The sequence below is a fragment of the Passer domesticus genome, chromosome 1 (genome assembly GCF_036417665.1).
Source record: "Passer domesticus isolate bPasDom1 chromosome 1, bPasDom1.hap1, whole genome shotgun sequence".
NCBI lineage: Eukaryota > Metazoa > Chordata > Aves > Passeriformes > Passeridae > Passer > Passer domesticus.
Genome location: NC_087474.1, coordinates 123,883,374 through 123,909,784, shown reverse-complemented (window position 1 = coordinate 123,909,784; position 26,411 = coordinate 123,883,374). Strand labels below are relative to the sequence as shown.

Below are 26,411 nucleotides of genomic sequence, written 5' to 3'. Positions count from 1 at the left end.
GGTAGGGAGGGTTGGGTGGTGTGGTCAGGGTACCTTTGTGTGTTAAAGCAGGTACAGCAAACGACATGTGACAGGTAATAGTCACACTGCCCAACTCGTTGCAGGAAGAGTTTGTCACTGCTGTGCTGAACACCATAGAAAAAAGCCCCAGAACAGAACAGAATAGAATGGGACACAATAGAGCAGAAGCCAACGGAGGTTACAGCAGCCTCACACTGGTGTCTCTGTTGTTGGTCAGTCACAGGAGCAAAGCATTGCAAAGGCAACAGTAGCTGCCTGCATCCCCTTTCTCTCCTGCCTTACACCAAGCACACTGTTAACATTATTTCCAAAGATCTAGTCTGTATTCCTAGAGTTAAACATTTCATGTCCTCTGGATCCCTCTATTTTTATTGTATCAAAGAAGGGGAGACAATACTATGTCTCTCAGGCATCTTTCTGACTTCATTTCTTTTGACGAAAGACTATTGATTCAGGTGTGTTTGAGTGAATCTGTGAATATACTGCTTACTCAGGAGTTCTTTAGCATCACTGAGATAAATGTAAAATGCATTATTGTTTTCCTTATGCAAATAACTGCTGAAATAGAAAATTTTTCTTTTGTCATTTGAAAAAAAAAAAAAACCACCAAAAAACAAACAAACCAACAAAACCGCTTTAGTGATAATACTGTTATCAGGAGTTGTGTGGTTGAATATTTGTCTTGTACTTCCTAGATTCCATTTGTCTGCTGTCAACCTATACCTGCTGTTAAGCATTAGGCACTTTAAAAAAGAGAAAAAGATAACACAAATTATTCACCATTAATTCTTTAAAATGAGTCACTATTAAAAGCTTAATTGTTTGCTGAGAGGGTCCAAATTACTGGACTTTGCAAGATCAAACAAAATTGAAGATATTTGTCCAAATTAAAATGGAAACATGCATCCACAATATACCAAATGAACATGGATGCTCCTGTAATAATAATTTTATTATCTTCAGTTTCCAGGCCAGACTTTTAATTATGACCCTTTATATCAGTGAAAACCATGTACTCAGGATTAAAAACCTATTTCTTTAACTAGTCTAGTTAAAGACTGTGGTTTGATATATTCTATGCTACAACTTTTATAAAAACCAGAGAACACTTCTAATAACACTTTTCTAATTTCATGGTTCAGTGCACAGTCAGTAAAGATTTAAATAATTCAGAAAGAAAGCCTATTCTGTTTCTTTATTAGAAGTTTGAGTCAGGCAAATTCTTTGACATTTAATAGGTTTTTAACCCTTTTAATAACTTCTTATAATGAAATTTATTGGAAGTTGTTTTAAATAAAGGGTTATTATATTAGAGTGAATAGCAGTCGGTAGTTTTTTATGATTAGTTTTGAGACCTTGGCTCTATGTGGCTCAAAGGATATTAAAACATAAAGTAGAAAAGAATGTTAATAGTCACCAAATTAACTGTGTACCAAGAAATATAGAAACTGTATATGACTGCATTTTTGTCATTATGTGATCTTACTATAAAATTTTGCAGTCAAATTTTGAGTTTATAATAGCTTTAAAGGGGCTTAAGATCACTTACAGATCCAGTACTATATAAAACAACCTGAAGTGGTTTAATTTTTAATAGAATGATTTTGAAAAGATTAGTGTAGTAGATTTAATGGGAGTGGGGGGTTTTATTATTTTTTGTTTAGGGTTCTCTTTACATGTGAGGTTTCTGCTGTTTAATTTTGAGACTGTTTTCCTAATCAACAGAAATTTTGAATGATCCTTTCAATTAATTCTAAAAATGCAGTGGGTGTAGTATATAAAATACTCCTGTGTATAGCACTAGAATATTCCCCAAATACCCACTTACTTTAAAACTTAGTCTTTCATTATACAGTTAGCTGTACAGAAGAGAATTATAAAAATGAGATTGTGAAAACACACCTCCCCTCCCTCTGTTAGGAGTACTTTGAGTTATTCCTTTTAGTGTGTTTTGAATGATTCTTTGTGGTCATTTCACAATAACATTGACTCTCATAAAAAAAATCTTTCTTTAGCACTTGTTCACTTATAGGTATGCTAAAACAAGACTTGGTTGGAAATATGACTTCTCCTTTGACTTAATGGAAACAAAGACCTGATAAATTGTGACTCTTTGGGTTTGATCACTCTTTGTTCGTGACAGGACATACATACCAAGTACCAGTTTTAGTCACTTTGATCAGTAAACTCAAACTTCCTGTCAGGTTTCAGACCTCCAAATATTTGGGTCACTTTTTTTTCTCTGGTGTATAAATACAGAAATTCAAGTTATCTCAAGTTTTAAGCTCTCTCATGAAAGAGCATTACCGCAGTGGAAAACAACAGATTTGTTGCATGATTTGCTTTTGATTCCCATGCCACTAATCTAAGATCCTGACCATCAACGTGCATTGAACAGCCACGAGGTACCACTGCTTGATCACCTGTATGAACTGAAGAAAAGGTGTCTAAAATTGACATTTCTGTGGTTTTAGACACTCTTTTAAGTTTGAATGTATGGTTGTACAGAACTATAGAATATCCTGTGTTGAAAGGGACCCACAAGGATCATTTAGTCCAAGTCCTTGTCCTGCATGAAACATCCCCAAGAGTCACACCATGCGCCTGAGAGCATTGCCCAAACACTTTTTGAACTCTGTCAGGCTTGGTGCTGTGACTACTTGCCTAGGGAGCCTGTTCATCTTTTGTATGATGACTATTGCTTGCATTTTGTAGCAACTAAAAAAAATTAAAAAATTTAAAAATTCAGTTTATTTGGTTTATCAATTGTGTTGATCCTAAATTGTATCATTTTCCAAACACAATCCGTTCTCAGTATGCCTGTTGTCACAAACTTGGATGGCAACTTTAATGTTGTCTTTTCTTCTCTTTTGAAGCCTTCACTTACAGAATCAAGTGATTATGTAGAAATTACTTTTTTCCTCTCTTTTTTAATGAGTATCTCTGTGTCACTGGAAAACATCTTGCAGATGTGCATTGGCTTATGATAGAAGATAATTAAAATGCCTGAAATAAAAGCAGTAACATTTCTAAGCAAATTTCACAGCTTTTCAGGGGGTTGGCACAACCAGGGCTAATACTGCATTTAATGTAGTGTTATTTGGGAATAGAGAAACATTCAGATTTAATACAGCGCAGGTAGTGGCACAAGTTTCCTGGGAATATAAATGAGAATACTACTATTAACAGAGACCCCCTCTGCCTACCAAAGAATGTCCAAGGCATCTGATGACTCAGGTGAGTCATGCCAGTGAAGAAAGAAAGACACTGTGGGTATCTTCACAGATAACAAGTAAGATCCCCTGGGGTTTCCTCCTATTTTTTTAAATTAATTGATTGAACCATAGCTTCATATAGTCCAAAAAATTGTTACTCTCTAACTTGCCTTGACCACTCAGACAAGAAGCAAAGGACTGTCAGCCCCTCCTGCAGTGTCCATCAAAAATATTCACAAGAGCATTCAACTTGTAGAACACTATGCAAAAATCATCTCAAGAACTGACGAGGGTAACAGTAATAATGTCTGTCATTCTTTGATATTAATTTTCTCAGAGTAGTGAGATATGTGAACTTTACTTGCTTCAGTGAGTAAGCCCTGTGTATTTTTCCTTATGTTTTAATGTTTTCATGTCTAGTGAATTATCCCTAGTGTTTCTTGCATGTACATAGACCTGTTGTATTTACTTTGATCTGTTAAGGCAACCTGTCTTTCCTCTTTCATTTAGTGATAACATTTATTATAAATGAATCTAAATAGGGAGGGGCATTTGAGACTTCTGAAGCTTTTCAGAGATATGTTGCCTCATGGTTATTAATTATACTAGAAAAATAATGTGAATTATTTTGCTAACAGCACATTCCCTTTGAAACTGCCTGTCTGATGCTTCTCAGAAGAAAATTATTTGCTTCCTAAAGCTACATTCTGGGACATTAGTTAAGAGTCCTGCAATTTGACTCTTTCTGCGTCTTGCATGTGTTAACCAGCTTGTATCAAAAGGCTGATAATTCATTTTGGAGTTTTTTATTCCTATGTGCTACCTTCTGTGAGAGATGAAGGATTCTATCTGAATGCTGTGTCAGATGAAAATATCTGTATTTTGTGGACTTCAGAGCACAATCTTTCAAGAAATATCAAGGTTATTGGATATAGTCCAGAGGATAGCTGAAAGAATGATAAGAGGTGTAAAAAACACAACATACAAACAAAGTCTTTCAATCTTCAGGTTTAGTTGTTTAGTCTAAAGAAGAAAAACCTGAAAGGAAATTCATAATAGCCTTCTAGTGTGCACTACTTTTCTGTAAAGAAGGAGAAAAACATTCCTCATGTCCACTGGGAGCAAAGCAAAAACTAGTAGGTTTAAATTACAACACAGGAGATTTAGGTGAGACATTATGGAAAAAAGCCCTTTCCACTATAAGGATAGTTAAGCACAAGAATTGCCTAGGGAGGTTATGAAGAGGTTAGACAAACATATGTCAGAAATGATTTAGGTATAGCTAAACCTGCTGTGAGATAATGTTGGACTAAATAACCTTTTGAGGTCCCTTCTAGCACTATTTTCTGTGATTCTGTGATGAGGATACTGTACTCACATTGTCCTGCCATGAGATGTTTCATTACAGGGATGATATCACTGTATGCTTTGCTTTGTTTTTACTGTAAGCTGAAGGGATGAACAATAGTCTGATGTTTAAAGCTCTTTAGACTTATTCTTAGTACCTCAGGAGCTTTGAGCAGGGCATTAGGAGCTCATCTTCAACCAGACAGCCCTGTTCTGGTTTTGCACTACCCATGTGTCAATAAGGAGCTTTGGTATACACCTTGAATTTAGGGACTTGTACTGTCTTTTAAGTTGCAAACAAACACTTATTTGGCTAAACGCTCAATTTCTGCTTATAAGCAAAATGCAAACAGGAAAAAAAAAATAACCCTGAAAAGAAATGTATCATAGCTTCCCCATTAGTAAAACCAAAATAAAACCAGGCATGTTCTAAAACTGAATATAACTCAAGTTGTGAAACATCCTGGAACTGACAGATGGAGAATGATATTAAAGCGCCAGATATTATCATTATTACCTCATCACAGAGACCATTGAAGACATCAGTTTAAGACTCTCCTTATCCTCTGTAACACTCAAAACTCTCTAACTTTGTTCTTCTATTTGGCATTCTGCCATCTGTCAGGATTTCTGTTCAGCTTTGCATTCGGCAGGAATGTGTTCACAGTATTGCCTCTGCATACTGAATATGGCTCCAGCACAGCCACACAGCAGTGCGCTTTGTAAAACTCCATCTGGAGGAGCAAGGAATATGAGGTTTCAGATTTTGAAGTAATTTAGAAGAAATTGGTCATACATTTTGAGAGAGTGTGTGTCTGATTAGTGTTACTAGTCTGCAGAGATGAGGTTGTCACAGCATCTGTGATAGGGACACACCATTATGCCACAGCAGTGACTCAAGTGTCTAGTTTTCGTGGCTGAGTGTGTTCTTGAACTTACAGAGGAGATGGGACAATTCTTGGTTTTCTTGATCCTTTAGGAACACGAAAGTTCATGTTTTCCACAGTGTGATGTCACAACGTTTTACATTTATGTGATTAGTTGCCCATTCTTACTGAAGGAATGAGCAGTTTCCGTTTTCTTAGACAATCCCACTTTTTCACCAGGTAGAGACAGGATGGGAGAAAGCAGGCTCTGCAGTGCATGGTAAAGAGGTAAGCCAGAAGCCTCACCAGCAGATGTGAATTACATCTGTGGATCCTGAGTGCCACAGCTCTGTGAGATGGACTTAGACTGGCTTGTTCTCTGCAGGCAGGTCCCTTAGGTGGGAGTTTCTGGCTTAGCATCTGAAAGAGAAAATGTACTGTTAAACAAGCTTATTTGCTGCTTACATCTGGTTTTCTGAAGGTGGCCTGGTATTCATCTGATTTAAAGATTCAGGAGAGAAGCTGAATTAATGTGAAAAGAAAATAGTGGGGTTTTTTTACTCCACCACTTCATTTGCAGTCCTCTGAATTTCCCTGGTGAAGTGTTCTCTTGCAAATATATATACACATGTATTTTGTATGGGGATACATTCAGTACTGTTCAGTTGTTATATTATCTGAAAACACAGCCTGTGTTCAGTACTGGAGTTAAAATTGTATTGCAGACTGTTTAAAAATATATGTTGTTTAAAGAAGACAAATACAGAATGTTCTGTATTATCTATTTGATATTTGAAGCTCTTAAAGGACAGACCTTTTTGAATAATAGCAGAATCAGAGAATCACAGGTCAGGTTGGAAGGGACCACACTGGGTCATCTGGTCCAGGCTTCCTGATAAGTACTCATCCCAGAATACATGGCACAGGATTGCATCCAGATGGTTCTTGAGTATCTCCAGTGAGGGAGACTCCACAACCTCTCTGGGCAATCTATTCCAGTGAACAGTCACCCATTCACTCACACAATAAATAAGTTCTTCCACATATTCAGGTAGAGCTTCCTGTGCATCAGTTAAAACAATTGTATCATATTTTATTTGAAGGAAAGTAATGAAAATGGTAGCCCTTGCTCTGCTTTTAGAGATAGATAGGAATTTCATATAGTGGTTGTTGCATTTCTAGAGTTCATAAAATCATTAGGATGCCTACCCTTCCTAAAAAGCAGTCAAGCCTTTCCAGCCTTTCCTGAAAGGGTTTATTCTACACCATGAGATGCTGCCTCATGAAAACCCAAGGGCTCAGCCCCTGCAGGGTGAAGAGTGCCTGGGGAGGGCACACACCCACACTGAGTGTGGCAGACAGGGTGAAGGGAAGGCTTTGGGGAAGGTTTTGCCTCTCTGTGCCCAGCACGTGAGGGACTGTGTGAGTTCTCTTCCCACTACTCTTTGCCCCATGCTGGCCAAGAGGACCTGGAGACCCCCCAGTGCTGCTCCACTTACCCCAGCTGCTGCCCAGCTCAACAGCTGGATCCAGAGCAAAGTGTCTGAGCAGCAGTTACAGCTTCATGGGCACAACTGTCATGATACAGATTGTCTGCTGGAGGCAGAGATAATGATAATAGCTTTCAAGGCTAATATGCTTGGCAAGGAGGGAGCTGATACTGGAGGGAAGGGACCAAGAAATCAGTAGTAATTTAAAAATATAAACGTCTACCAGGATTCAAATTTCAGCCTTCAATTGATTTCATCCACTGTGCTCTCTGTGCTCATCTCCTTCAGTGCTTTAGTCATTAAATGAACTTGGAAAACAAGTTTGTATCGATAACTCTTTTTTCCAAAAGCTATTAATTTCTAAAATAACATAAATACAGGTGTAATTGTGATGTCACATTGTCAGAAGCCAATTCTCTTTCAGAGACACAAGTACATGAAAAGTGGTAAGTATGCCATAAGTAATGGTATTATTGGCTTGATTTACTGCCTACCAGTCACCTTTATGAAAATCAATCCCCAAGCTCATAAAATAAAATAACTCCCAAAAATTGATACATTTTTACACTGTCAATAATAAGAGAAAATATGCAGTTATGGGTTTATCGTTACTTTTTCCTATGTGTTACTGGTTGAAAGGTATCTTACAGATTGCCGTGATATGTGGGAGTGTGTATATGAGCAAGACATAGGTTATAGAAGTCATGAGCTATAAAAAGATTTTTTAAAAAATGAAATCTGAGTGATCTTTAGATAATTCAGATGACATGTCTAACAAAGATTGTCAGTAGAATAAATGTGACTATGTTAATATATTGAGCCACTAACACATGTCCTTATCATAATGGAACTTACACAATGGTAGCATCTGTCAGATTCTACTTTATACTTACACACATGTTTGTCTGATGCACAGATAGACAACCATATCTATTTATTTTCAGCTCTGAACTGATACTTCCATTTTAAATCACCCACAGAACATCTTAGTTTAAATCTGAGCTTGTCTCTGATATTCTTTGCTATTTGTCGTGTTTCTGTATGAGTATGCTGAAAAGAGGTTACAGGCAATCTGCTGAGGTCTGTGTGTATGGTGCATTTGACCTCTGGACAAGAAAGGAGCTTCATCCTCCAGTGCTTTTACTTCTTATCCTTGCAGAGGCTGAATCTGTTGCTTGCATTCAAATAGTATGTCTCGTTAATGCTAAGAAGCTGTGACCCACATAGCACAATGGATTCATTCGTCAATCCTGCGATTTCTGAGCTTTCCATTCATATATGTCTTAGCAGTAAATCGACTCAGAAATCGTTTAATCAGTCTATCAATGCATCCTTCTTGTCAATGGTCTGAATCCTGAAAAGTCCAGTTTCTCATTGGGCAGCACCAGGTAAAATAGATTTGGACCTAATACTAGATACTCAGACTCTGAAAATTCCCTGCAGGTCCCAAATCTCAACTCAAAACCACCAAAATCCTAAGTTAAAAAAGCAGGATCTGGAAGTTATCTTGAATTTTGAAGATGTTATTGTTCTGGTCTAGGTCTGAACTTCAGATGGCAAAGCTGTCCCTGTTTGTTAGCATTTCAGAAATACTCTACACATAGTTACAGCAAGCAGTGCCCTTTTGTTCCCCCATGAAAAAACCCGAGCTCACATTGGTTTTTTTGCTATTTCCAAGGGCTGAGGCTAGAGCCTGAATTCTTTATAACAGTCAGTGTTTTGCAAATGTCAATCATACCCTTACTATGTTTATTTTCAGTATTTACATGTTTATTTAAGTACTTGCCATTTCCTTTAAGCCTTACATAGCCAATCAGGCCAACCGAGGTCTAAAGGAACAGAACACTTTATTAGTGATATGCTTAATACAGTTTTTTTCCTCTTGTAGATGCAAGATATACGGAATACAGAAGGAGCCCAGTATAGTTCCCATCCTCAGATGGCAACCATGAGGCCAAGGGTTCAACCTGCAGATATTAGGCAGCCAGGAATGATGCAGCATGGGCAGCTGACTACTATTAACCAGTCCCAGCTCAGTGCACAGCTTGGTTTGAATATGGGTGGAAACAGTGTTCCTCACAACTCGCCCTCTCCACCTGGAAGCAAATCTGCAACTCCTTCACCATCCAGTTCAGTCCATGAAGATGAAGGAGAAGATAGCTCTAAGGTAGGCTTAGATGCTAGGATTACTATGTAAATGGTGGATATTTTTAGGACCTGCTAAATGAATGATATGGCCACAGTTATTAAGGTGATACTTTATATATGATTGGTGGTTCACTGAAGTGAATAAAGGGTTATGAATACAGAACTTACAATTCCAGACAATTCTTCAGGCAGCTTGAGTAAATTGCATCATTCCTCTTTGTGGGAACAAACTGGAATACTGTTGAACACTGAAAGGATAGTCATTCCTTTAGGACTTTAATATAAGGGTTGAGTTTTCTCGCTTGCATAGCAGGGATGTTTGTTCCCAGTTAAAGATCAAGTTACTGCTATAAAAAGTATGAACAGTCTGTGCAATATGCTAGTCTTTGCTACTTGGTCACAGGATGAGTAAACAGAACATCATAGCAACCAGAACAGAAAGATCCTATGAACTTTAAAAACCTTACCTTGAAAATCTGGAAGACCCTGTATGCATTCATACTTTTGAGAGGTGCTAACACTTCATCATGACATGTTTAAGCTTCATTTTTGTGTCAGTGCAGGAATGAAGTGATAAGAGAAATTTACATAATAAATTTCTTTAAAGGATAAATGTCAATCTATATAGCAGGTTTTGCATACGAAAATCTCCCAAATCTCCCAAAATCCTGAAAACTTCCCAGAAATACACAAGTCTATTATCTTAATTTTGCAGATAGAAAACCTGAGACATGGGAAGATTGGGACTTTGTACTAAGTCATCCCTTAAACCAGGAATATAGTATGTTGAAACTGGGGACCTCCTTTGCTCTGTTTTGTGGTTACTGGAAAAAGGCAGTCCTGTTAGAGCACTCCTGCAGTGCAGTTTGTGCCACATGCAGTGCAGTGTGTACCACAGACATGTCTGGTGGGGAAAAGTTGCAGACTTACAGGGAACGAGAAGAAAACGTATTGTGAGTCACTGAGGAGGTATAATCCAGTCAAGAAATGTGAGTCTGATTTGTTTTAACATTATATTGTTTTTCATGCCTCAAGCTATAAAATAATAATGTAATTGGAGACATATGTTTTACTACATTTTGAATAAATTCTGATTCAAAAGTTTTATTTCAGGACATTCCCCTGATTTCACAAACTTTAGGTTTTAAAAACTACTGAATAATTCATACATTTTAAATGAGCACTTCCTTACTGAGGGAGACTTTAGACTACAGCTATGTAAAAATAATTCCAGGCAGCCTTTACTTTATCAGAATAATTTATTTGCTACTCCTCTTGCATTGCTAATATTTTACATTTCTGGGAGTGTGCAAGATGCTCTAAACTTCTGGAGAAAATATCCATTCAAATAATTTGGATTTCCTTTCTACTTCTATCAAGTATTTCAGTTATTTAATCTGTATTTTTCAAGTACCTTTTCACTGTAGCACTTTGTACTAACAAAAGTGTAGGGCTGTGATTTAAAGCAAGTATTAGTTATCTGAAGCTAATGTTTTTAATAGAGAAATACAAAGCACTGCAGACTAAGTAAAATTGGTATTTTCTTTGTGAAAAACAGTTTATATAGCATTCAACTTTTAATAAGGATGTTGCTTTCTTTAAAATTCTTTCATGCTTAGTCTAAGCAGAAAAAGATGACAAATGGCACAATGCATGACACAAGATTAAATCCAGTATGTTAAAGTAGATACATTGCCTTAAAATTATATTTATAATTTCACTGCTAAAAGTTAAGTTTGAAAGGATATTACATTTGGTTAATATTGACAGAGGCTTAAAGTCTTCTCCCTTGAGTATGGTTTAAACAGCAAGCTTGATGGGAGCAGATAATGCTATAAATGTCTTCTGTGGGATTTCTTAGGGCCTCGTGAAAACACCTGAGGCTGGCCACCAATGGAGACAGGCTGTGGGCTGGCACACCTGATCCGATGGAATGGTTCCGTAGTTCCCTCTGTAAAAGACAAGAGGGGTTGAATAATTAGCCTGAGGAGTTAAGTGTCTTGTACTTCAAGATTTAAAGCTCTCCACTGTGTATCTTTTTGTCACGTTGCTCTTCCTGGAAGCTGCCAATGAGTGGATAAGAATACTCAGAATAAACCAGTTTGCTGTGGAGATCTTTCTTCCTGGATACAACAGTATTACATTTTATCAGAGTTGTTTTGGAGGGGCCTGTGAAAGTTCTCACTCCAGAAATCCTTTTCCAAGTGAAAGAAGGCACTGGATGGGTACAGGAACAGATAGACCGACTGTTCTATCTCTTGTGAGAACATCTGTCTTTTAACTGAATGTGAAATTTGGATTTTTCTCTTTGATTTATAAACTATCATGCAGATGTGTGGTATTATTTAATAGATCAGGGCCAGAGCTCATTAGCCAGTCCTTGGTAGGAATGCACATGCTGCAGTCATGGGGTCGCTGTTGGAGTTCACTTTGTGCAGTCAGAGATGTTTCTGCCATGAGCACTGCATAAAAACAACTCCCCCTGAACTCATCTTGTCATTAACAGAAATAGTGACATTCTCTCTATTTAGCCAGTGGTACAAGATGTTTGACTGTGTACCCACATTGATGAAAAAGACAAAGTACATTTCCAAATGGAAATCACCTCAATATCAAATGACCTCTCTCTAGTTTATACCAACTGAAATGTGTGAAAGAGAAGCCACTGGTCTTTTCATAGCATATTTGGTAGAGAGGTCCCTAAAAACTATACCTACTTCTATCTAAAAAAAAAAAATACAGAGATCTCAATATCCTGTTAATATTTATATGAATTTATAGAAAGAGCATGATGGAAGGTGTAAAAAATACATACTTTGTGTACACATTTGGACTAAAAGTATAATTATTGCCCTAGGAACCACTGATTTCCGTGAATGAAGGAAATGACCATTTCAATTCAATATATATATATATATAGACTATATATATATTGAATATTTATATTCCAAATTCCAGTATTAAGCTTTACAAACTGATGTAATTGTTCATGTAAAGAGCTTCGTGGGTGTTCATTACATGATAAATATTCAATTGTTGTAAGCCTTATCCAACATACACAGAACTAATGGCAGCAGCTGCTAAATGTTGTTTGGCAATACTCATTCTCATAAAGACTATTTCATATAGGCTGTTCAGACTTCAACTGTCCTATATTCCCTTGGAAGGGAAAGGAGCTGCATTATAGAGGGCTCAGTTTCCTTTCATGTTATGGCTCTAAAAGCAGGACAGCTGAGGTTGCTTGACCATGAGATCAGTGACAACTATAGCATAGTTGTAAGGCTGGATATACATTCAGGGAGCTGTAAGACCACGGAACTGTGCAATGGAAACTCAGACTAAGGGTATTGTCTCTGCGAAGGGTGCACATCACTAAGGCTCCTTAATACTTACAAATCTCATATGTGGGCCTATCGTTAGAAGCAGAAAAAAGGGAGAACTTAAAAATTAGTAGTTGTAAGTAACTATAAAAACATTCTAATCAAAGTGGCCACTTAGCCTTATTCTGACCACCTCAACATTGGAATATTATATTTGTGTAATTCTTGCCATAATTCACACTGTTGAATCATTAAACTTGTACTTTGTTATTGCCAAGCATAATTGTGAGCTGCTGGAAGCATTACTGCTTTGTAAATAAGTATTTCTTCATAGATGGGTAACAGGGTCTTCTTCCATGTTAATTTGCATATCACTTATGAGAGAAATTCAAATAATGTATTTTAGAGGAAAGATAGCAAGAGGACTGCAAGTAGCAAGAATTAAATAACAGAAATACAATTACTAAAGAACTGCTGCAGCATATTCTCCTTATGTGGCAGAGGTTTTGCAATATTTACTTTATATGATAGGAGTTATAAGTGGAATTCTGTGTTGTCTGTTCAGCCTATTATGCAGATGGTGCTTGATTAAAATCTATTTTAAACTACAGCGATTACTGCAAGATAGTGTGCATAAAACAGCTCTCCTAGCTCCATTAAAGGCTTTGGTACTATTGCAGTTTATTTTAAATATGCTTATAGACATTTTCCAGGTTCTCAAGGGACATTTAGATATCAACGATGTGCCTTACTTGATAGTTTTAAATCCTACACTAGATATTCTTGTGATCTATTAGGTGTGCAACATGGTTAATGGACACTTTTTTAAAGTGAAATATTATTGCTTTCTTATGATAAATAAGTTAAATACATCACCATAATTAAGCAATAAGCCATGACAGGAGGTGGATTACCATGAGCTAACTACACCTCCAGGGATTTTGAGGCACAAGTCTATGCCTAGCAGAATATATATGGTTTTTATTTTATTTTCCATCTGTCTCTGCCTTGGTGGTTAGAAGTGGAGTCTATGAAGCTGATAGACTGATGGGAGCATAAGGTAGACCATCATCTCAGCCATTTGCAAGGTTATTATTACTGGAATTCTGGTATTCTTTTTATTTTGTTATTTTCATATAAGACAAACAGAATTTCCCCTGTGAGTACTCTGTTTTTAACAGTGGGTTTTTGAAGTCTCTTGATCATTAAGGTTGGAGAATAAGTTTTTAGAGCTGTTCACAGAACAGCTTACCAGAAGGCACTTACACAAGTTTCTCTAGTATATCTCCTAGTTTAAGGGTGATTGAAGTAATGTGGTATCCTAACATACAGAGAACTTTTAAATCACAATAAACTGAAAGGAGAAAAATGTTAGTGAATCACACGGGTAAAATTTTAACTATAGAACTAATTATTTCAAAGTCTTCTTGCTCGTGATGTTTCAGTTACACTGGTCTTCTGAAAAGTTTAGACTAATTTTCTCAAATTAGAGGTCTAATTAATTATACTTTAACTGTTAGTTTTGTGTATCCTGTAGAATTGCTATTGCAAGAGACAAAAATCTGGATAATTTAATAAAAGATAGGACAATTTTGCTTTTCCATATTTTCCAAATGTTGACAATAGGCTGCATGTCTATTAATTTTGTATTAAAGTTGCAGCTATTGTAACATAATGCTCAAAAAACAAGCAACTTCATTTTCAAGTTCTGGTCATCACTGTGTCGCTGTTTTTAGTAATCCACAGAGATTCAGATTTTTTACTGTAGTCACTTGGGTTCTATTGGACACCACATATCAAGGCATATAGGAAAATTTAAAAGTTATTTTTCTCAAAATGAGGATTTCCAGCCATTTTCCTCATGCAGTTCCAATGATTTGAACACCTGTATCCTCCTGTGCCACTTGATACGCATTATTAAAAAATAATAATAGAAGGAAGTGAAAGAAGTCATGCCTAGTAGATCCTTAGCCTAGAGCATACCATTTATGCTCTTGATCTTCTCTTCTCTTAAAAATGCTTATGATGCACAGTGCTTTGGTCATGCCGACAAAAGAAAAAAGCCTTTGAACCCACTTGTAAGATCACACACCATTTCTACAGTTACAGTAAATTAAGTGATCATATCAAGAAAAGCTACTTTGCCATGGAGCTCCAATGTGTTGAAGAATCAGGTTATTGTCCTTTTATGTGCTTCTAAGTCATAGAATCTTGGAATAATTTAGGTTGGAAAAGACCTTTAAGATCATGGAGTCGAATTGTTAACCTCCCGCTTCCAAGCTCACCACTAAACCCTGTGCCCAGGAGACCACATCTAGACATCTTTTAAATGCCTCCAGGGAGAGTGACTCCACCACTTCCCTGGGCAGCCATTCCAATGCTTGACAATCTTTTTGGTGAGGAATTTTTTCCTAATATCCAACCTAAAATTCCCCAGGGGCAACTTGAGGTCATTTCTTCTCATTCTATGGCTTGTAATTTGGGTCAAGAGACCAACCCTCACCTTGGTACAACCTTCTTTCAAGCAGTTGTATCAGTTGTAGTGATAAGGTCCCTCCTGAGCCTTCCTTTCTCCAGGCTAAACAACCTATTTCCTCAGCTGCTCCTCAAAAGGCTTGAGCTGCAGACCCTTCACCAGCTTCACTAAGAAAATAGGGTGCTTTGGCATTTGCCCAAATGCTCATGTGCAGGGTTTTTTTCAGGTGCTGAATAAATAAGGCACATGAGCTTTCCTCCATACACCATTCCTCTTTCACTCCTGTCCTCAAACCATTTGCTTTTACATAAGCAGATATAAAAACTACTCAGCCAAATCGAGATAGGTAAAAACTGATCCTTTAAAGGGCTCTAAACTGTCTATACTGGTAAAAGTTTGTTTCTTCAGACTTTATTTAGAAAATGTGTTGGGGGAATGTCTGTAACTTGAATTGCTTGGTTCACAGCCAGATTTTCTTCAAAGTCCCTGGAAGATGTACCACCAGCTGCAGAAGAAATTGATCTGAACAGTAGTCTGGGGTCATTCTATGGAAGAACAAGAATAAGCAAATGTAGAAATGAGAGTGTTCCTGCTGTCTGCAGATGGTTCATGTTGTTGAACTGATACTCGGTCTATGGAGAAACTAATTTCATTTGAATTTTCTCATTATTTTCTTGTTATAGCCACTAGCAATGAAACTTAGAAAAGGTCAAAAGATGACCAGACAGACATTATTGCAATTATATGAAAGAGAAATATAAAGTGTTTAAGGGAAAAAATAGCATTATCCAAAATACTTATAGTGAATTTTATATATGCAACTCATGCAGATTGTGTCAACATTTAGATTATCAAACATAACAACAAAAATTCAATTTCTGCATGCAAAATCCAATGTTTTTGCATCATAGAGGCTGTACAGTGGTCCAAGTGAATTAAACTGGCTTTTTTTAATAGTACTTTTCTAATTTTATGTTACAGGTCAACGGTGGTGAGAAGAGACCTGCTTCAGATATAGGGAAGAAACCCAAAACTCCCAAAAAGAAGAAGAAGAAGGACCCAAATGAGCCACAGAAGCCTGTGTCTGCCTATGCATTATTCTTTCGAGACACTCAAGCAGCCATCAAGGGCCAAAACCCCAATGCTACTTTTGGTGAAGTCTCTAAAATTGTAGCTTCAATGTGGGACGGCTTAGGAGAAGAACAAAAACAGGTACAATATGTGCTGCAGCTTAGGGGCTTTGTTTCAGGAAAGTGTTATCAGGGTCATCTGAGCACTGTAGGCAGCTTCTTTTGTTAGCCAGGATGAAACTTGAATATATGCCATCTCAGGAATATGATTTAAAGAGACTGAGATAAGGAGAGTACAGTTTTATTTTATCTGTATGAAACCACTAAAAGAGTTTACCTTGTTTTGGGATGTGGCACAAGTTTTAAGATTATATTTAGGAATGTTTAATGCTGAAATCTGTGGGGCTAGGATTTTGCAATGTCATTGCCCTTTACATGAAACTGCCGTGTAAGGGGACCTTGCTGCCAAAGCTTAGATCTGTGCAGTGGGAGATGGCATATATTTGAGCTGTCACTTGTAGATGTTTCCCTTCCCCATGATCCCATGATGCCAGGAGTGAAGCTGGGTTCACATTTGCTCCCAAACCATCTTTTATGAAAGAATTTAGTGATGTGTTGAGCCAAAGAGACCTAGGGCAGATGCGGGCAAAGGGCATCCTCTAGCATGTATGTGGGCTGTGGAAATCACTTCCCAAGGTTACTTCTGTCTTGCATGGAAGGCCTTGGTTCTGCAATGAGGTTTCTGGACCTGAAACGTTGCAGAAATAATTCCAAGTCAGTCAAAGCTGTGTAAAAGCGGGCAACTCTGGAAGCTCATCACACTGAAGTGGTGACAGCTGGCAAATACCATGGATCCTCACTGTGGCATGCCATAGCTCTTCTGTTGTTATTGGTTGCATTTTTACTGCCAACAGAATGGATTGGATTGATAAAGGAATGGGAACTTTAAGAAGGCAACAGATATGGAAGGAAAAGATGTGCTGGGTGAGAGTTATCTTGGCTACAGGAGACCTGGACTAGGGTTGATGTTAGCACAGAGTGGAAAAGTACTGGGAATGAACTGAATCTCCTTCATTCATAAACTGTTATTACAAAATTACACTTAAAAACTAAGAATTAATGAAAACTTCTTAATGATTTATTGGTATGTAAAACTATTTGGTCTTGTAAAAGGAAAAAAAAAAAGGGTTACTTTGCTAATAACTGGGTGGTGTAGGTACATCTAGATCCTTGCTAAATATACCAGTGTGAAAAGAATCGAGATTTGGCATTCATTGAGAAAATAAATTTTTAAAAAACAACAACGAAACCTGTTGTTATCTAGTATCCACCAATGAATAAGGCCAGTGTTTGGAAAGTTTAGCTGGAAAAGAGGTAACTTTCTGAACACAAGGAACAGAAAAGTCACTTTGACTGGCACATTAGCATTATTTTCTTGTGGTGTGTTGTGTCTTTCTTTTCCCTTTTTTAATATGTCCAGCAAAGGCCAAAGACTGTAAAATGCACATTTCCTTCAAGCTCATCATGTGAGTACTACCACCAAAGTATTAAATCTCCTCCATAGAAATGTGGAAGAAAAGTTCATGAAACCCTAAATTTCCAGCCTAACTTCAATTTCCTATTCATGGCTGAGAGCAAAATTTGAATAAGTTGTATGCTGTAAGAACAGAACAAAATTTATTTTCCTTGTCTCTGTTGTTAATTTAAGTTGAAACACAGATGAATGATGCATTGTGCAATCCATATGACACATGCAGGTAAAAATGGCTGCAACTATGTTTCTTAAGCCAATTATTTAAAGAGTTGGATTAGCATCTCTTCGTTGCTTTTTGACTCATTTTGCCCATTCATTATCATCTATTAAGCACATTTTTAAAATTCTAGGCCCAAGCCTGTTCTAATCTAGCACTGTACAAAAATAATAAAAGATAGTCCCCATGTAAAAAAAAATAAAATTGGCAATCTTATTTTCTACAATAAATTTAAACTAATTTTTTTTTTCCATTAGGGATCTAATAGTACAAAGCAATGATTACAAGACATCTTAACTGACTAGATAATCTGTATTTTAAAGGCCTAATTTTTCAGATCCAGAGCATTAGTAACTGTTATGAAATCTATGTATCTGGTAGGAAAATTTGACTCTAAAAATACAAGTGATTAATGTAGCATTTGGTATTTGGCATTGAAGAAGCTTCAGAAATCCAAAAATAGTTAAATAAAGAAACAATAACATCATTAGAGGACAACTTTATTGATGAATTATACTTGCTGAAAAGGATTCAATTATCATAAAGCTTCTGGCTTATGTTTTGGAAGCTAATGCTTATTCTGGAATTTAAATAGAAATATATTTCCAAATTATGTTTCCTGAATTGAAACTCCTTTTCCTATTTACATAGTAAATATAAATGAATCAGAAAGTAGAACATAATGCGGCTATTGAGAAAGAAGAATAGCCTCATGTTTTCATGCTAAAATGAAATCTTCTTTGTTGCTGTGATCTGAGCCATTTTTTACTGAAATGCATAGAATTCTTCTTGTTTATTCCTGAAGATTGACCACAGAATAAATAAAAGTATAGAAACTCAGTACAATAATGACCTAAGGGCAATATATGTATGTCCAAGACTTTGCAACAAAATTTTGATAACCTGGCATATTGAAAAGCTTTGTGCAATAACCACGTATGTTTTTCAAACTGTGAAGAACTAGGAAAGTGTTTTTGAGAAAATAGGATTTGAATGACAAAAAAGGAAATGGGATTATGAACTAGCTGATGGTGGGGGTCTTACTGAAGTTAGGGGAGGGTTATGCTTAAAATGGATTGCACTCTGATACTCTTACCATGAGAATAATGCAATTCATTACACTAAAGCAGATACCAGTGTACTTCCCTCTCATTTTACATATGAAGATATTTGAATTTTTAAATCATATGTTCCCATTCATTTCTGTGTGTAAAAAGCCCATTTGCAACAATGCTGGTGTGTGCCTGTATTCTGTTTGTCCAGCTCTATCTACGCAGAATCTAGAAGTTAAAGGGAGTTTAGTGGTCATGGTGGACTTTGTCATGGACTTCTCAAATTCTGGAAAGAGTACAATAATTATACATGATCAGAAGCAGGCACTGTACATTTTCCTTAATTTTTCACTGTAGATGCTTTCTAAAATTGTTCAGATTAATAAATATGTGAACAGTAGGCAGCTGTAGCAGTAGTGTGTTGAGATACATTCTTATCTTCTCCTCAATGCTGTAGGCATAGCACTGGGATATTTTTTTTTCAGAGACTTTTCCAGTTCCTCTCTTATGATCACAAACAGTGTTTTCTCTTTAGTACTATACTTCTGTGCATCCCATTTCTATAGCTTATCTATGTACATCTTTGCCCTTTGCACACTTTTTTACTGCAAAGGGGAGATAAACAGCCCCCAGGAAAGAGGGATCAGCATGCTAAATGGTTGAGTCACTGGCTTTCAGACAGAACACTGCTTTAAACTGGGTAAAAAGGCTATTTAGGTCATTTTCTGTCCTTAGATGAAAAAGGAAAGTAATTTTAAATCAGTACCAGATGTGGATGTACTAAATGAACCTTAAGTTTCTAATTGGAGTCCTAGTAAAGCTGTAATAGATGTGGCAAATTACAAACAAAATGTTCTTGTTTACATTAGTGTAACTTTAAAACTTCAGCCAAAGACCTTAATAAATGTTCTGTTATTCTAAAAATGGAATTGAATGTCCATTCAACATTCAACAAAATTAATCTCTGGTGTTACTTCTGTGACTTAACTGGAATTCTACTAGGAATTAATTTGGCCTCCTATGAACAGCTCAGTGTGCATACTTGTGTCTGTGTATGTTCCTGTGTGTTTGCTTCAACTGTGCACTGGTCCTACAGCTGGGAGAAGGAGAGATTCACCTCAGGCACCCAAAACTTAGCAATCAGAAGAAGCAGGTGAAGTGACTGTTTGAGTGCTGTGACAGATGCTTTCTTTCAGGCTGCATAATTCATAGACAGTAATATTAGCTGCAACAGTTCAGCTCAATAGCAACACCTCATTATTTTATCCCTCAGTATTTATTCCTATGGTTGACGCCTCATGAAATTACTGTTAATGTGTTTATATAAGGGCAGATCTGACACAAGTGGGAAGAATTTAATTTCCCACTCATTCTTTCCCGCTGATGTGTCCTCTTCCCCTGGTAGAAGTGGCAAGTGTAAATAGTTAATTTGCTTCAATTATGAGCCTGTCCTGCTAAATTAGAAGCAGCAGGAATATGAAGAGCCAGAATTATACATATGAGGCAGCTGACAAATCCTCCAAGCTCACAAAATCAAATCATTTACTCCTCATTGGTGCTCAAAGACCCACTAGATAAAAGCTGCAGTTTATTCTTTAATATCTGGTGGAACTTGGATTGTATGTTACCAATACTTATGTAAAACTAAGTCCCTGTGCATTAGTGTCAATGTTTGTAATGCTGTTACCATTTTCACTATAACCCCCAAGGTTTCAGAGGTTTCTATTTTGTCTCTAAAAGAACCCAGACTGATTTGGGCATGAAAAATAACAAAGCATGTTTTATAAGTTTTTCTTTTGACCACAGGGATGTTTTAGACATAGCAGCACATTATCCACTGCTGGGATGAACCAGGTAGATCAGGAGGGGATTTACAAGCAATGCTGGCCAAAACCTCATATCTCCACAGCTTCTCTCATGATGTGAGACACCACAAGTCAGATCAGTGTTTCAAGAGGTCTTGACTCTGCCTGTTCTTTGGGAATGCCCAACCTAGATCCTCCCTCCCAGGGTGCGATGGCATCCCATTCCTTGACATGACAAGTGAGATCATCTGCCCCGTGGCTGGAAGAGCTGTCGTGTCACCATTGCATTGCCATGCATGTGGGGTGCCCGGTGTCAGGGCGTCAGACAGTTCAGGGGCCTGGCTGCTGAAACAGCTTCAGGAGATGTGCAGACCATGAGGTCAAAGTAGTCAATAGCATTTTTAAAACAAATTTTCAATTTCTTCCCTTATACATGCTGGTGTACTCACACAGACGTTTCTTTATCTATCTCTTATTCTCCCTTTAAAAACCCTTCCTTGCTCCATGCTAATGAAGCAATCTCCAAGGAATAACTAACACAATTGTAAGAGGATGAGAATGTACCTCCAGTTTAGTAGATAAACAACCACACAAGGTTTAGCTTTGTTTTATTTTTGTAAATGAGAATAGGAAGAGAAGGCACATCTGTGTGTGCACACTGACAAAGTGAATTATAAGCAAAATGGATTCTGGAATAGGCACAACAGACAGCAACTTTACATCTCTCCTCCCAGCTACTTGCACCTATGTGCTTTCACCAGTGTTGCATCTTAGGAGTGTTTGGGAGATGCACTGTTTTTCTTTACAAATTTCTGTCTTGAAATTGCATCTCTACCCTTTGAAGGTCTAGACTGGGGCACTGAGATTTCAAAACAACTGATCCTCATGCTGGTGTATTCTCCTTCTCCCTTCCTCTGAAAGTACCTGGATTAATCTTCCTCTGAAAGCAATCTGCATTAATGAGCTGGAACACAAATGGGCCAATAATAGGCATATACTATGCGCAGCTACAGCTCATGTCTATTTACATATAAGTAAATTTATATCTTCAGGTTTTTCTATAGTCCTGGCTTCTACATGGCCAATCTTTGAAGCCCTTAACTTCCACTGACTTCAGAGGAGAAAAGTATCTGTGAAGTCACAGGGAACATCAGACACCCTTGCTTGGGGTGGATTTCTAATATCCATTTGCAGCACACAATAAACTTGGCTCCTAAAGAAATATTACACAAGGCTCCTGAATCATGAAATGTTGACTTTAACTCCACTTTCTTATTGTACTTGGAAGCAGCTGGGCCAAAAGGACCCTGGGTTTCAAATACTGTTGTATCAATGTGCATAAATAATAGCCTTAATTTTCAACTTATTCTTCTTCCCCAGCTTTTAGCCATACATTTGACTTCAACAGGAACATAATTTTTATGTCGCTTGCATACAAAACTGGATTTAGGCCCAATTATTATACCTTCATTCAGGCTCACATCCTTTTTTTTAAAAAAAAAAAAGAGTACCAGCAGGTGGAGATAATCACTAGATAAATCATGTGTTTAATGTCACTTGTTTTGTACTCAACTTTCATCCAACATGCGTCTGATAAAGTGTGCAGTCCTGCTCATGGAAGCTGAAAGCATCAAAACTCTAAGGTCAAATTTAGGCCTGGCACAAATGGCTGCAATTTCCAGTGTTCTCCAGGAGCCTCATTGTTTGTGCTAGAGCTGAATTTGGCCTGTGATCTTTCCCCCACGTGCCAGAAAGACAGAATTCTTTCCCCTTAAGCCTCTAATATGTCATCAGTGTCTTTTTCATGCTCTACAGTCAAAGAGACTACTGAGCCATATAGCTTGCCCTGGGCCTCTTTGTTACTGTATGTACTTAGATTGAAAATCAAATGATAATATATTTCAATGTCCATTAAGCAATTCTGAGGGGTTTTTTTTCTGACTGCTGTGGGAATATCTTTGTCCATATTTTAGATGAGTGTGTGCAGCTCTAGGTGCCTTTGCTGCAAAATCAAGAGATTAAAACTAGAGATATGTCTCCCACTTGGAAAAAAATACAAGCTTTCTCTATGAGCCGACATATTTAGGGCCAGGAATGACAATCTGAATGTGGAATTTAATTCTGGATTGGAGCCTACTGTATTTTATCAGATGACATTCCTGTAACTGTAGTCCGTGAAAATGACACTCCCATGGGATATAACACTGCAGAGACCAAGAATACAGAATCATTCATGTCGCTTTTTGATTTACTATTTTTGCATATACTGTTTTGTGGGGTTTCTGGAACATTTCCACCAAAACAAATGTGGTCACTTTTACATCATTTTAAAAAGACAAATATGAGTTTCTTGCAAGTCCCAACTTTAAGGAGATATCCACAAGATAAACAGAAAATTTCCCTTTCTTTGCCATCCTCATACCATCTATTTAGGCAAAGCCAGGGAATAGCATGGTTCTTTGTAATTTGCTTTGTCATCTAGAAGACACAGAGCTTTTGCAGACTTCCATAAAACACAAATTCTGAAGGTCTCTTTTTCTCCTAAAATTATGAGTCACTTTAGTTCACTGTCTCCCAGTCTAGTATCATCTCTAGTCTCAAAGGGGACTGTAGTCCCAAGCAATAATTTTCCATTATCATCTGATAGCAAAAACTGAGGATGTGGTTGCAGACATTGGAGTGCCTGTTTGGGCTCTTGTGATGACTGGAGGAAAGGAGATCTGTTCCCCTCAGGCAATAAGGGTGACAGGGTAGTAATCCCACTGCTTACTGTGTTGTGATGTGTTGATAATCCTCCACAAGCAAGTTGGAAGTCAGTTCATTGTGAGAAAATGGCTGGCCAGAACAAAATCCTGGCTTAAGACATTATAGTATAATGTCGTATAATATAATATAATATAATATAATATAATATAATATAATATAATATAATATAATATAATATAATATAATATAATATAATATAATATAATATAATATAATGTAATGTAATGTAATGTAATGTAATGTAATGTAATGTAATGTAATATAATATAATATAATATAATATAATATAATATAATATAATATAATATAATATATACATATTTTTGATTTCTATTTATTTGTATTTCTATTTCTACTTACATTTATATTTATATATAATATAAATATATGCACAAAGGATGGTTTTGTGCTTGCTCCTTTTTACATGCTTTGCTGTACAGTGTAAGGGAACTTGAAGCTACCTTGGAAGTGCAACTAAATGAGCACCTGTGTATTATGCTGTCTGCATTTGCATGTGTGTAGCACAGTCAGAAAATAATGCCAGCAAGTTCCTTTTATAGATAAATGTATGCAGTCTTGGTGTTTTGGGGTTTCTATAACATGCTGAAGAGGAAAAGAATAAATTAAACTGGCCCATCTTGCATATACAAAATTATGTCTTTTTCTGCCAACATTCATTTTTTGCCACAACTGGGACAATATAGAAAATAAAATACTGTGTAAGGACACAAATATGCCACTGAATCAGAATGGGCCTTTGCTGCCTGAGTGACAATCAGTTGACGTTCAATTATCATGTTAATTGAATTAAATCAAAATGGAAATTACTTAATTCCATAACTATATGTTCCTGTCAAGTTACTTATTTAATAATTGTTGCTTGCCTGACAGAAGACAAAAAAAATAACCTTATAGGAGATTTCTAAGATGCTATAAATAAAATTAAATACTCCCACTATACCATATAGACAAGTAACAGAACAGAACCGTGCTTTATGATACAGGAAAAATGTTAATTGTATTATTGGATATGATGTGTTTGATAATTTGGCACTGTCTTAAGCATGAAGCTCAAAAGACCTTCAGCTGTTTTCTAGAGCACACTTGAATGATGACACAAGTCTTTCCTCCCCAAAAGTGCTGCAAGGATACAAGTCTTATACTTACAGCAACACAAAACTATTTAAGCCTGAGGGCTAAAAAATTCACACAGCTGCAGAAAAAAATATGTAAAAATAGTTTGAGAGAAGCAGCTGACTTGTTCATACCTGTTTGAGATGCTGCTGCTGAAGACATTCCCCACTTGCCCTGCCTCCATAAGCTCCCAGTTCAAGTCCAGTCCATCACAGAGCCAGTGAATTGGTACCAGTGCCGGGGCCACATTCATTTGTCTTCAGAGAAAAATATTGATTGCCAGACCAAACTTGGTTGCTATTTATGTTACCAAGTGTTTACTCCCCAGACAGGCAAAACTTACTCTAATTTTTAGTCTAGGCCATGGCAAATCAATTTCCAAAACCAGCATGAGGGTCATCAGCCTACTTGTATGCTAAGCTAAGCAGTGGGCACCTTGGGAAGGACATAGTGAGAGCCCAACCTCTTGTCCTCAGAGGACACACCAATGCTTTTCCAGGCACAAACTGGGGTGAGCTGACCACCTTCCAGGCAAGCCAGCCTGCAGGAGCCATTCTTGCCAATGCAAAAATCAAAGCAGGCTGGGGTCATCTAAAAGTTTTTCCCACCCAGTAAGGACTTTTTTACTGTAATGACCTCCTGTTAAATCAGTAAATTTTATGGTCCTAGGGAAGATATGTTGTTCACGTGATTATTGTTCATTCACCAAAAGATTCAAGAGAAGAGGGTAAGGAAGTGTGTACACTGAACATGGTAGAGGCATAGGTAGGACGTAATTAAATAACAATGGTGTGATGATGTTTCTATGAAGTAATGATGTTTTAGAAGGAGATTTGCAGAATTGTTGTTAGCTTCATATTATTGAGTTAACCTTGTGCAATATGACTGTTTGCGGGAAAAGTCAGGTCCCAGAGGACTCTTTCAATTATGCTGTGACTGTAAGAGCACAGCAGGAGTGTCTACTTTTTATATTTGTGTAATGCAAAATAAAACCCAATGTGGAAGCAGTAGATACATGATCTTTTGAAGAACATTGTTCTGTGTAAAATTCGTTGTTCAGCTCTGTTTTTTAAGTTGGCTATCAGGGTGACACAGAGGCATTGCAATATACAAAGCAGTATAACTTAGTCTTTGTTCTGTAGGTCAAGCTGAATTAATTTTAGCAGCTAGGAACACTGCTAAACTCTGAATTAATTTTAGCAGCTAGACTTCTGACTAATTTCTTATTTTGTTTCAAAGCAAATAATAATTCCCCTAATAATCACAAATGATAACAACTTAAGAAGCAAATTGCTACCTTTTTTTTTTATTTGCAGAACAATAGGAGATCAACAAACACTACATATTTATCTTAATCTGGCAAAATTACAAAGGTGCAAAGATACAGTTGCACAGCTAAAACCAATCTTTTTCCCTCTCTGTCTTTATATTTACAGTTTTAGAAGCCTAAGACTTCTCTGTTTCCATTGTGATCTTTTGCTTCCCTGGGAAGCAAAATCTTTAATCCTTTTAGACAGCCTCTGAGTTTTGCCAGCCTGTATCTGAGGTTTGTTCTATGTCTGAAAGTAAAGCGCTAGTGAAACAAAAAATTGTTTCACAAGTACATTCTTTATAAAAATGGTTTTGTACTGGATCCTTCCAGCCTGACATTACCACTCTCCCTTTGTTGTCTGCAATTGTATTGTCTTCTGTGTGTACACTCTGTGCTGCCAGGTCCTCTCCATTACAGGACTGCTGGTTTTACTGAAGCATTGGAAGATCAAAAGAGAACACTTTAAAGTTCCATAAAGTTTCTCTTTCTGGGGAGGAGATGTTCCTGTGTGATTTTAGCTGTGGAATTCAGAAGAACACCCCAAAATTGTCCTCCTAGCTTTGCCTGTCTTTTAGCTTTGAATCAATAGCCCAGTTAACCAGGCAGTGAGGATTGAGAGGGGGAAGATGGACAGTCTT

At 37.1% G+C, this 26,411-nt stretch overlaps 1 protein-coding gene across 5 annotated transcripts in view; it reads left to right on the top strand.

Annotated features, from left to right (window-relative positions):
* TOX (thymocyte selection associated high mobility group box) overlaps positions 1–26,411 on the top strand; it is a 219,262-nt gene that overhangs the window by 166,232 nt on the left and 26,619 nt on the right. For 4 of the 5 annotated variants that reach the window (XM_064387136.1, XM_064387134.1, XM_064387137.1 and 1 more), the window contains exons 4-5: positions 8,828–9,106; positions 15,865–16,095. In XM_064387136.1, the coding sequence (XP_064243206.1) occupies positions 8,828–9,106; positions 15,865–16,095 (510 nt within the window). The remainder of the gene's footprint in view (positions 1–8,827; positions 9,107–15,864; positions 16,096–26,411) is intronic. The other variant, XM_064387151.1, reaches the window with a different exon arrangement.